The following is an 11519-nucleotide window of genomic DNA, read 5'->3' as shown; positions in this document are numbered from 1 at the left end:
AAAAAAAAAAAGGAATATTAAAACGCCCTATTTAGGTGATGTGTTTTTATATTATTATTATTATTGTTGTTGTTGTTGTTGTTGTTATTATTATTATTGGTTGAATTTTTTAATTTTCTAAAAAAAAATATTTATTTTAAAATGTAAATAAGAAAAAATCTGATATAAAACTTAAAATATTAAATATTATTTAAATGATCAATTTTGAAAGAAATTTACAGGGGTTTATAATTTAAGGATTTATTAGATGATAATTTTAAATAATAAAGTTTAACTAATTTAAAATATTTTTCACAAAAAAAGGGAATCAAACACACACAAACGTTAATCACCATATTTAAGTTATTATTTAATCGTAGAGTATTAAATAAAAAGGTTACGTAAAGGTAATTAAATTTCTCTTTCCACAAAAAATGGAATCTAACACGTTACAACTGCATATTTTTAGAACAATTTTAATTATTATTTTTTTTAAAAAAACTTATATACTTTATCAACTTGTGGAGTAGTGGGAAGTTTTAAAATGACACGTGTCATTTTAAAACTTCCCACTACTCCACAAGTTGATAAAGTATATAAGTTCTTTTTAAAAAAAATAATAATTAAAATTGTTCTAAAAATATGCAGTTGTAACGTGTTAGATTCCATGTTTTTGTGGAAAGAGAAATTAATTACCTTTACGTAACCTTTTTATTTAATACTCTACGATTAAATAATAACTTAAATATGGTGATTAACGTTTGTGTGTGTTTGATGCCCTTTTTTTGTGAAAAATATTTTAAATTAGTTAAACTTTATTATTTAAAATTATCATCTAATAAATCCTTAAATTATAAACCCCTGTAAATTTCTTTCAAAATTGATCATTTAAATAATATTTAATATTTTAAGTTTTATATCAGATTTTTTCTTAGTTACATTTTAAAATAAATATTTTTTTTAGAAAATTAAAAATTTCAACCAACAACAACAACAACAACAACACCTAAATAGGGCGTTTTAATATTCCTTTTTTTTTTTTGATAATATTCCTTTTTTAAAAATAAATAAATAAAGTAATTATCCAACTAAATAGGGAGTTTTAAAAATTAAAACTTCTCATTTTTAGTCCTACTTATAAACAAATTGAAAAAAAATTAAAATTAAAATTATTTAAATTATTTCTCTAAAAAAACATACTAACTAAACAATCTGTTTAGTTTACGTGAAAATTTCTTCTTTGTTTTATTTTCTTAAAATTATTTTTATTCTGACAATTAAAATTTAATAAAAATAATAATAATATCATAATNNAAAAAAAAAAGTAATTATCCAACTAAATAGGGAGTTTTAATATTTCCCATTACACTCCTACTTCTAAACAAATTGAAAAACTTTTAAATTAAAATTATTTCTTTTAAAAAAACACACTAACTATTGTTTAGTTTACGTTAAATAAATATCTTATTTGCTTTTATTTTCTTAAAATTAAAATTTTATTTTGACAATTAAAATTTTAAAATTCAAAAACTAAATGCTAAATAATTAAATAAGAAATATGAAGTTAAATTTTTTTAGATATCTCCATCATTATTTTAAAATTTTAAAATTGATTGTCAAAAAATTAAATAAGAAATATCTATATATATATATATATAATATTTCCAACTTAAAAAACTTTTTTCTAACGTTTGAGAATGAAAAGATTTTTGGAGTTGATGGCTGATGGGATGTTTCTTTTTCTGACGCCACTCTACTTTAAGACTTTTTGATCTTTCTTTTTTTCAAGGTATATGTATTGTGTACATATATTTTCAAGAAAGATTAAAAAAAGACTTTGTATTTCCTTTACTTTTTGAAGAAAAACTCTTCTTTCTTCTCTTCTCTTTACTTTTTCAACTTTGTCTTCTTTACGTTGCGTCGCCGGAGCCGGAAACTGATTTTCTCTTCTTTCTTCTCTTCTCTGTACTTTTTCAAGCTTTGTCCTCTTTACGTCGCCGGAAACTAATTTTTTCTTCCCCAAATCTTTTCTGGGCTTCGGTCAAAGTGTCCGGATCGGATTGACCGAATCCGACACGCACCCCACACCCGCGCCCACACCAATGTCGCGTCGAGACGGGTTCGCCTGCAAATATGAAGAGTCCGCGCAACATAGGTAGTAAAACATAATTCCTTTTATAGCATACTTGCCTCGATCTGAAAGCATTTGTTCGTTAATTTGTTCTCAATGTGTCTTTACACTATCATGTTCATCAATTCATTCAAAATTGCTTGGAGAAGGGATTATAAACTGTCTGATCACTTTACTAGGGACCAAACAATTAGAGGATCGTATTTATACCGAGATACGAGGAAGAATTAAAGAAGATGACATATCTGCACCCATGCGGAGAGGATCATACTTTTACTACAGGAGGAACTTGGAGGGTAAGGAATATGTCCAACATTGTAGATGCTATGTGCCTACAAGTGGAGCTCCAACATCTGTTTATGATACGATGCCAACTGGACCTGATGCTCCTTCCGAGCATATTATCTTGGATGAGAATGTGAAAGCTCTAGAACATACATATTACAGTATTGGTGCTTTCAAAGTAAGAACATGTCTTCTGTGCAGATGCTTATTGCTATTCCATGTCTCTTGTTGCTTTATAGCTTATCTTATTTCATCATGATTCTCCTGTCTTCAGGTCAGCCCAAATAACAAGTTAGTTGCATATGCAGAGGACACAAAAGGGGATGAAATATACACTGTTTATGTTATTGATGCAGAGTCTGGAATGCTGGTTGGGAAACCTCTGGTTGGTGCCATTACATCATATCTCGAATGGGCAGGTGATGACGCATTGGTTTACGTCACAATGGATGAGATCCTTCGACCAGACAAGGTTTGGATTTCATTGGAGCCATTGGATATATAAGTGATTTAGTTTCCTCCGGTAGCATCCAGTTTCCAACTTTGTTTGGTTTTTGATTATGATAGTCTTTATGCTCCATAATTGTAATTCAGTTTGGTAGAATGTCTTAAGCTAATAATAATGTCCAATGCTGTCCAAATAGAAGCTAATCCTCCATCCAAAGATGGATTCTTAATAGAAAAAGTTGATTGAAGAGATCTAATAGAGTTGTTGAAATCATTGAGGGTATTGTTTGTCTTTGGCTTGCTTATCGTGGTGAGCCTTAGAACTTATGTTTTCTCTGTTTGTCAAAATAAGTACCTCTCCCTACATATATGTTCTACTTGCTAAATCATTTCTGTTGGCTTTATAGCCAGTTTTATGGATACGTCTGGTTGAAATTTATCTTACTTTTGCTTATCCAGGTTTTCTTTCTCTTGATTAATATTAGTTTTGACAGGTCTGGTTGCATAAATTGGGAACTAACCAGTTAGATAACTCTTGCCTTTATCATGAAAATGACGAAACATTTTCTTTGGATCTTCTAGCATCTGAGAGCAAGAAATATTTATTTATTGCATCTGAGAGTAAAATTACAAGATTTGTCTTTTATCTAGACACTTCAAAACCTGAAAATGGATTGGTGGTATTAACATCACGTGTGACTGGCATTGACACATCAGCTAGTCATCGTGGAAATCATTTCTTCGTCAAGAGGAGAAGTGATGAATGTTTCAATTCAGAATTACTTGCATGCCCTGTGGAAAACATATCTGCTACCACTGTTCTCCTTCCTCACCGTCCAAGGTAATTATTAAAGAGATGACCAATTTATTGACAGTTCAAACAACTTTGCAGGAATTATGTTGTCTTCTAATTGTCAATTTGTATGTCTATCATTGATGTTTTAGATTCATTATAGATAGAGGTGGTAAAATTATAGAGTTCTCTTGTAAATATGGTTTCAGTGTAGCACTGTTTTGGTTCTTTGAGATCATGCTCTGTTACCAATTTCAAAAAGAAGAAAAGGTAAGCAACTAGAAGCTTCTTTAAAGATTTTCATAGGTTAATATCCTTGCTGAATGTACAATGAACTCGAGAAGTCTATCACGACCTCTATATCATTTGCAATCACCATGTTACACCTACAAATCTGTAAAGAGATGCATCTGTACTTAATAGTAATTACAAATTCAAACTGGAGATTTGCAACATTCATGCAATAGAGCCGTAATGCACCGAACCCATGTGTGCTAACCTAACATATGTTCAAGTCCAACATCATCGTACATACCTATTTGAACCTTCAAATCATGAATCTAATCTTGTTTACTTAAATTGTTGACTTTGGTCAACTCTAAGTACTTCAAGTTTTTAGTTCAAGTGCTCCAAAAGTCTTTTGATATCTCTTGAGCTTAGATTTTCCGCTAACTTAACTATACCTGGGTAAAGTCCTGTAAATTTTTGGCAAAACATAAGAAATGGGCAAAGGGGTTGAGAAAGCTATTCCTCTTCTAGTCTATTTTGTGAGTACGAAATATTATGGAGCTATTTCATGATTATGGCTCATTAAATTTGGTTGTCGTGCAGCATCAAGCTCCAGGACATACAACTTTTTACCGACCATCTTGCTGTTCATGAACGTGAAAATGGTCTACCCAGAATTACTGTATATCGCCTTCCTGCTGTTGGAGAGCCACTAGAAAGACTTCAAGGTGGTCGTGCTGTTGATTTTGTTGATCCTGTATACTCTGTTGATCCATTAGAATCAGAATTTGAATCCGGTGTACTCAGGTTTTCTTATAGCTCAATGAGAACCCCACCTTCTGTATATGATTATGATATGGACACAGGGGTTTCGGTGCTGAAGAAGATTGAAATGGTGAGTCACATGGGATGATACTTATGATGATAATTTGAGTTGGTTTTGTTTTGAGTCTAGTGTATTGACTCATTGAAAAGTAGCCTTTTCTGCCTTTGCTTTTGTTTTTGAGTACACTTTTTACATCAAACAATGCTCTACTTCTCTTAACATTAAACAAGCTTTACTATCTCTTAGCTTGTAGCTTTTTCCTTTTACTCTGATCATGTATTTTACCCATTTCCTTAATGTCTGTTTATTTTTATTAAGTGAACTTAAAATAAACTTCTAGCATCTAAATCATATTATAGAGGCAAGTGCTATTTCATTATACTCATTTTGGCATGAATTCTATCTGATATGGTGTGCTTATGTAGCTTATGGTTTAACTTTAGCCAACACCTTTGTAAAGAAGGATCACACATGGTAGGCCACATTTAAAAGCTGTGGTAACATAGTAAAGTATAATTCGTCATAACTAGAAGAAATGAATGGGTCACATACTACAACTCCAAAAGAGTGGGGCAAAAGGAGAAAAGTTGTACGCAGTTGAGATTCAAGAATTCTGCGGTGGAACCTAAGCTGCTCAAACCTTCAATATTTTCCGCTACACCCATGTTGATCCGGCACGATTTGGTTGTGGTTGTGGGATCCACACTAGATATGGTCAACTTACTTGGGGTGCTTTGACTACATCTATGATCAAGAATTATAAAACAATTGGGTATTTGGCTTAATTCTTGGGCTTTAATATATATAAATATTTTTTAGATAAAGTATGAGAACACTTCCTTATTACACAAGATGTCTTGTGAATAGAATATTCGGTGTTTATAAAGGATTAAATTATATTAGTTTTAGTTCAATAACTTTATGCAATTAAATTATATACATATAGATGTCTCAGTAATTGGGTGTATACGAGTACCCTTATCTGCACTTATCCATAGCCCTGAATCCTAAAATTTATGTGATGAAGAATACAACCTCTAGATCTGCACCGAATTCGAGCAAACATAGATGCAAACTTTTTTTTGGTAAGGTCCAATTTTATTAACGAAGAACCAAGTTGGTACAGATAAGTACATGAAACAAAAATATTCCTAGACTATCAAATATATCGCTGTTACACCAAAAATATAAATTATGCAAACAAGTATTTCTTAATTCTTGAAATATGCATCCTTTTTCCGTCAAAGCAACCCTTGTTATTTCCAGCCATATAGTCCAGAAAATGCATATGGGAATTGTTCTCCAAATTTGCTCAAGTTTTTAGACATCCTCGACTTTGTTAGCATTCCAATGAACTCTTGATATCTTTAGAGGCATTGACCATGAAACACCAGTCACATTAAGAAGCAACTCTCAACATTCCTTGGACACTGCAATTCAAGAACAAATCTTCTTCACACAGGTAGCATGTAATACTTGGTGCAAAACTTCTCTTCCATGGATTATTCCGAGTTAAACAAAGCCTCCCAAGTGATAGTCTATCCAAAACAGGCAGCTTCGACATGAGATTTAGTTTTCCAGTTAGTCTTCCAATGCCAATTAGGTACCGTAACCCTAAGTTGCACAGACTCTTTACTTTCGATGCCACATCTGTGTCAGATTATCCAAAAATACACTACTTTTGGAGAATCCGACACACATCCGTTGACATTTTTGATGAGTTTGAGCAACATAGCTCTGATCCTAAGTTTATAGCAGCAAATTATGGCAGTTCTTAACAGAGAACATTTTATCATTGCTATTCACTCAAATCAAGCCATCCACTTCAGTTTGAACAATTGAGATAGACTCCACCTGTTGAATAAGTTTGACAAAAATCTTTTGGCTGCCAATTGAGATTAAACATATGAGCTAATCTCAATACTCCTAAATACTATACATATATATCTCAAAGTTGAGCAAAAGTGTTGGTTATTAAACTTGAGTTATCTGATGAAACTTTTGGAAATATGATAGCGCTTAGACTCACACACATTACAAAAGTGTCAATAAACTAGCTTAGAATCATGCCTGGTAGATCTACTATAGAGGTTAAAATCTTTGTTAAGAAAATTGGTGGAAATCCATGAATTGAGGACCTATGTTCTCCACATGATGTTTACTCCTTGACCAAGAGAATATATGTTCTAGTATTGACGAAAGTTCTTCGGTGGGTGCTTGAGAAGTAAAGCAAATGTAGAAATGTCATTAAATATGCATTAGGGAAGGCGATTACAAGTTGTTGAAGTCCCAACATCAAAAAAGGGTTGGGAAATTGGTCTCCTTATATGGACTTGGACAATCCTCCCCTCATGAGCTAACTAGCTTTTGGGTTGAGTTAGGCTCAAAATCCATATTTACACAATTAAACAATGAGATTTTGGTCTTAGCTAGTGAAACAAAAGTACATGGATCTTTATATAAACATTCTTGTTGATAACTAGAATTTTGAGTGGAGTAGGACAAAATTATGTGCACGACAAATTTAGTGAGTCCAGTCCTTGGTGCACCAATATGAGCTCTAATACCATGAAGTTGGGGTTTAGAGAACTATCAGAGATTTGTGGCGTAAGTTAGACGTGAACATGTCTGTGAAAGTGGGAGATGGAAGAACTAAATTTTGGAAAGATGCTTGGAATGATCAAGTTCCACTGAAGCTGGATCTATTCATTTTGTGCAATAACCCTGAAGCCATTGTGAATGAGTGTTTGACAACTCAGGGCGGGAGTCTCAGTTTAGGAGGCTTTGAGTGATTGGGAGGTGGAAAGATTTGCTAATTTGCCAAAAATGATTAATGAATTCAAAGGCATCACCCCCTAAATCTGACACTTCGAGATGGAAACATAGCAAAGATGGGGTATTTACCGTAAACAAGGCCTATAAAAAGGAGAACAGTGAGCAGATTGGAGACCATCAAAAACCATGGAAAACATCGGGAAAAACCTAGCACCAGCTAAAGTAAAATGTTTTACATGGTTGATGGCTATGAGGGCTTGTTTGACACATGATGTTTTGGAGAGAAAGGGAGTAACTATAGACTCCTGGTGCCTCTATGCAGAGAAGCAGAAGAGACCAACAATCACTTATTCCCTCAGTACGAATTCAAAGCACATATATGAGCGATTTCAGAGTCTCACAGATGCAAAGTGGACCATGCCTGAACATACTGCAGTTTTGGTAAGCTGTTGGATCAGAAGAGGAGGTAATGAGAACCAGAAGAAGTGGTGGAGAATAATTTCACACTGCATTTGGTGGATTGTCTAGAGAGAGAGGAATGATTGATGTTTTGAAGATGATACAAACAACTTGTAGATTTATTAGGATCACTATAAGTATTTTTGTGTATTACTAGTTTCTCCTTTTTGAAGGCCTCTAGCATGTCCTTAATGCTAAGGATTACAACACTACCCGTTGCATTTTTTTTAAAAAAAGAACGTGCGCACAACAAGTTTAATCCTTATTCAAAGAATGAAACTAAAGTAAGGCCAGACGGAATGAAATGCCAATAACTTTGACATCATTGCTTAGTTTTCTTGGAGAATAGCCTGGCAGATGACCATGCCACACATAGATTAAAATAGGATAACTGAGATGGAGGAGTGTACGAGAGAGAATGTTGGGTGTCTAGGGCTTAACACATGCTAAATAAGCGCTGTGGACATGCAAATGTGAATGTAAGTGTTAGAATAGGAATAAGAACAAGAATAGTATATTGAATAATACTTGAAATAAGAATATTATATAAAATCCTACTTGGAATATGAATAGTATATATAATCCTCCTTGGCAAAGGATTGTAATATAGTGTTTGTAAAGAGAGTCCCAATGTAATATAGAAGATACACAATTCGATAATATTTTTTCTTATATTTCTCACATGGTATCAGAGCTTCTATGATTTTGATAGAGAATCAAACAAGCTTCCAAAGCGCGAGTGGTTATAACTCTTATAGTCGCCCGTCTCGCCAATGATTATGTTAGCAAAAGTTGGGGCTATACTTACTATATGCTTGAAAAATAAGCATGTTGAGAAAGACTGATTTGAGAAGCATTCACCATGCTTCTTTGATGATGGTTGATAACACTTGTAACCTTTTTGAGTAGGAGAATATCCTATGAGAACACACTTAAAAGAATGTGGGTCTAATTTGCCTCTATTTTGAGAATGGATATGAACATAGGCAACACTTCCGAAGATTCTAGGAACTAATTTATTGGAAATTTCAAAATTTGAAAAGAAATTCCGATGAATATCAAGTGGACTTTTAGGGGTTGTTTGGTAGGGAGTATTAGGAGAAATATTCCATGTATTATGTATGATATTATTTAGTACTATGTTTGGTTGGATTTGGGCCTATGTATAATTAATCTATACACCCTACATGGTATTATTGGATGTATAACTAATCCCTTTCATTTGGTGGTATTAGTAATACATAGGATTTAATACCATGAGATTAATCTACGTAAAGAAAAAAATACCCATCAAATTCTTTTAATCATTTTATTTGTTTCTTGATTTTATGTTTTATATTTGTACTAGTAAATTTATTTAAATTAATTAGCTTATAAATTTTATTATTTAGAGAGAGTTGTCTGTTGTTAAATAAATCCAATACAAATCAATAAAATATTTGAAATGTGAGTTGTTTAACATTTACTAATTGAAAAGGCAAATATGTCACCATGTGATCTTAATTGAATATATATATATATATATATTTTTATTTTAATTTTAATTTTTTTTGAACAATTTATAAAATTGCATACACATTATAATTACAACTTGCAATTTTTATGTGTAAATGTAGATGGCTTATTCAATTTTACTATTGTTTACCGTCTTTTCGATTTTTAAAATAGATGGTCTATCTTTTTTTAATTGAAAATTGATGTTTTGTGAGTCATCAATTTATTAAGATGACAATGATTTACCCTCAAATAATTCAAGTGAGAAAATAGCAAACGTGTGACAAGATTGTTCTTCTCCTAGCTAGTTAGAAGGTCATAAAAAATAATATTGTCGGGTAGTTATCTACCTTGACCCAATTCCATAAAATAGAAAATTGCATAATAATTAAGAGTATAGTTGGAAAGAAGCATTTTATAGAGTTTTAATCCAAACACAAGAATAATAAGTGAGAAGCAATGAACCAAACACTTGATAAAAATAAATCCTGCATTACTAATCCCTGCGTTATTAATCTTTGTAACAAACGATTCCTTAAAGTTCAGAATTCTTGATGGCATTCTGTTACTAAGATGTGCAACAATTAGACTACTTCCTCCAATTCTGTTTTGATACCTTTTTGTGAAACAAATCTAGTAATGTCAAGTAAAATCTGAGAAAAGAGAAAGAAAGAAGGTTGAAACTAACACAGAAGGTGATAGCTTGGTCTGAAGATGACAAATGAAGTTTCCGGCTGAAGAATTTACCGGAAAAAAGGGTGATCTACCCTCCTAAGAAGTAGGAGAGAGAAGATTCTTGGGAAACTTCAAAGAGATGGTGAAGAATTGGTAGGACTCATTCAATGTTAGGGGAAGGCCAGACTTTATCTTAGCAAGTAAACTAAGATACTTGAAAGATAAAACTCAAAGAGTGGAGTAAAACAAGACAAGGAAATTTGGGACTGCAAAAACAAAGCATTCTAAATCAATTGGCTGAATTAGATGGGATTCAAGACCAAAGGCAATTGACAGATGATGAGATTTATTTGAGAGCAGTTATCACAGTTGAATTTGAAGAAAATGCAAAGAGGGAAGAAATCGCTTGGAGACAAAGGTCCAAGGCATTGTTGCTAAAAGAGGGGGACAAGAACACTAAGTTCTTCCACAGAACTGCAAACTGTCACAAGAGGTACAATAACATTGACAAGTTGTCTGTCAATGGAGAATGCACAGGGGAACCAACAGTGATCAAAGAAGAAATCATTAAGTTTTATCAGAACTGATACGCTGAAACAGAAAGCTGGAGACCCCAATTCAGTGCCAGATCTGGTACTATGGTGAATGAGATGGATAACATCATGCTAGAAGAACAGTTCAGTGAAAAGGAAATAAGGGATTGTGTTATGGCATGTGCTAGGGACAAAGCACCAGGTCCTGACGGTTACACCATGGCATTTTTCATAGCTTGTTGGGATGTGGTCAACAAAGAAGCAGTTGCAGCAGTACAAAACTTTCATGCACAGAGTTTTTTTGAAAAAAGTTTCAATGCGACCTTCATAGCACTGATACCAAAAAAGATTGGGGCAAAGGAGTTGAAGGACTTCAGACCCATAAGCCTTATAGGAAGCATTTACAACATCCTATAAAAAATTCTGACCGAAAGGCTCAAGAAAGTAGTCTCCAAGCTGGTGGATGCTCAGCAATTGGCCATTATAAAAGGCAGGCAGATTATGGATGCAATTTTGATTGCAAATGAGTGTGTGGATGTCAGAAAGATCAGCAAGGTCCCAGGGATCCTTTGTAAGTTAGATATTGAAAAAGCCTCCGATCACTGGGGATTCCTTTGGAAGACTTTGGAGAATATGGGTTTTGGTGAAAAATGGATGAAATTCTGCAGAGATCAGCACGGTCCCAGGGATCCTTTGTAAGTTAGATATTGAAAAAGCTTACGCACACCTTCACTGGGGATTCCTCTGGAAGACTTTGGAGAATATGGGTTTTGGTGGAAAATGGATAAAATGGATGAAATTCTGCATCATGACTGTGAAGTTTTCCATTCTGATAAATGGATCTCCTTCTGGATTCTTCTCATCTCAGAGAGGATCGAGACAAGGGGACCCCCT

The 11519-nt window shown here is 33.3% G+C and overlaps 1 protein-coding gene across 1 annotated transcript in view; it reads left to right on the top strand.

Moving 5' to 3' along the window:
• Nucleotides 1-11519, top strand: part of LOC102604376 (protease 2) — a 36192-nt gene that overhangs the window by 10159 nt on the left and 14514 nt on the right. Inside the window, exons 2-5 of the mRNA XM_006345249.2 lie at nt 2290-2573; nt 2670-2867; nt 3337-3683; nt 4467-4758. Of these exons, the coding sequence (XP_006345311.1) occupies nt 2290-2573; nt 2670-2867; nt 3337-3683; nt 4467-4758 (1121 nt within the window). The remainder of the gene's footprint in view (nt 1-2289; nt 2574-2669; nt 2868-3336; nt 3684-4466; nt 4759-11519) is intronic.

Source organism: Solanum tuberosum, unplaced genomic scaffold, assembly GCF_000226075.1.
Source record: "Solanum tuberosum cultivar DM 1-3 516 R44 unplaced genomic scaffold, SolTub_3.0 scf00066, whole genome shotgun sequence".
In the NCBI taxonomy this organism is placed as follows: Eukaryota; Viridiplantae; Streptophyta; class Magnoliopsida; order Solanales; family Solanaceae; genus Solanum; species Solanum tuberosum.
The sequence above is the reverse complement of the archived record's forward strand: the minus strand, read 5'-3'. Positions and strand labels throughout refer to the sequence as shown.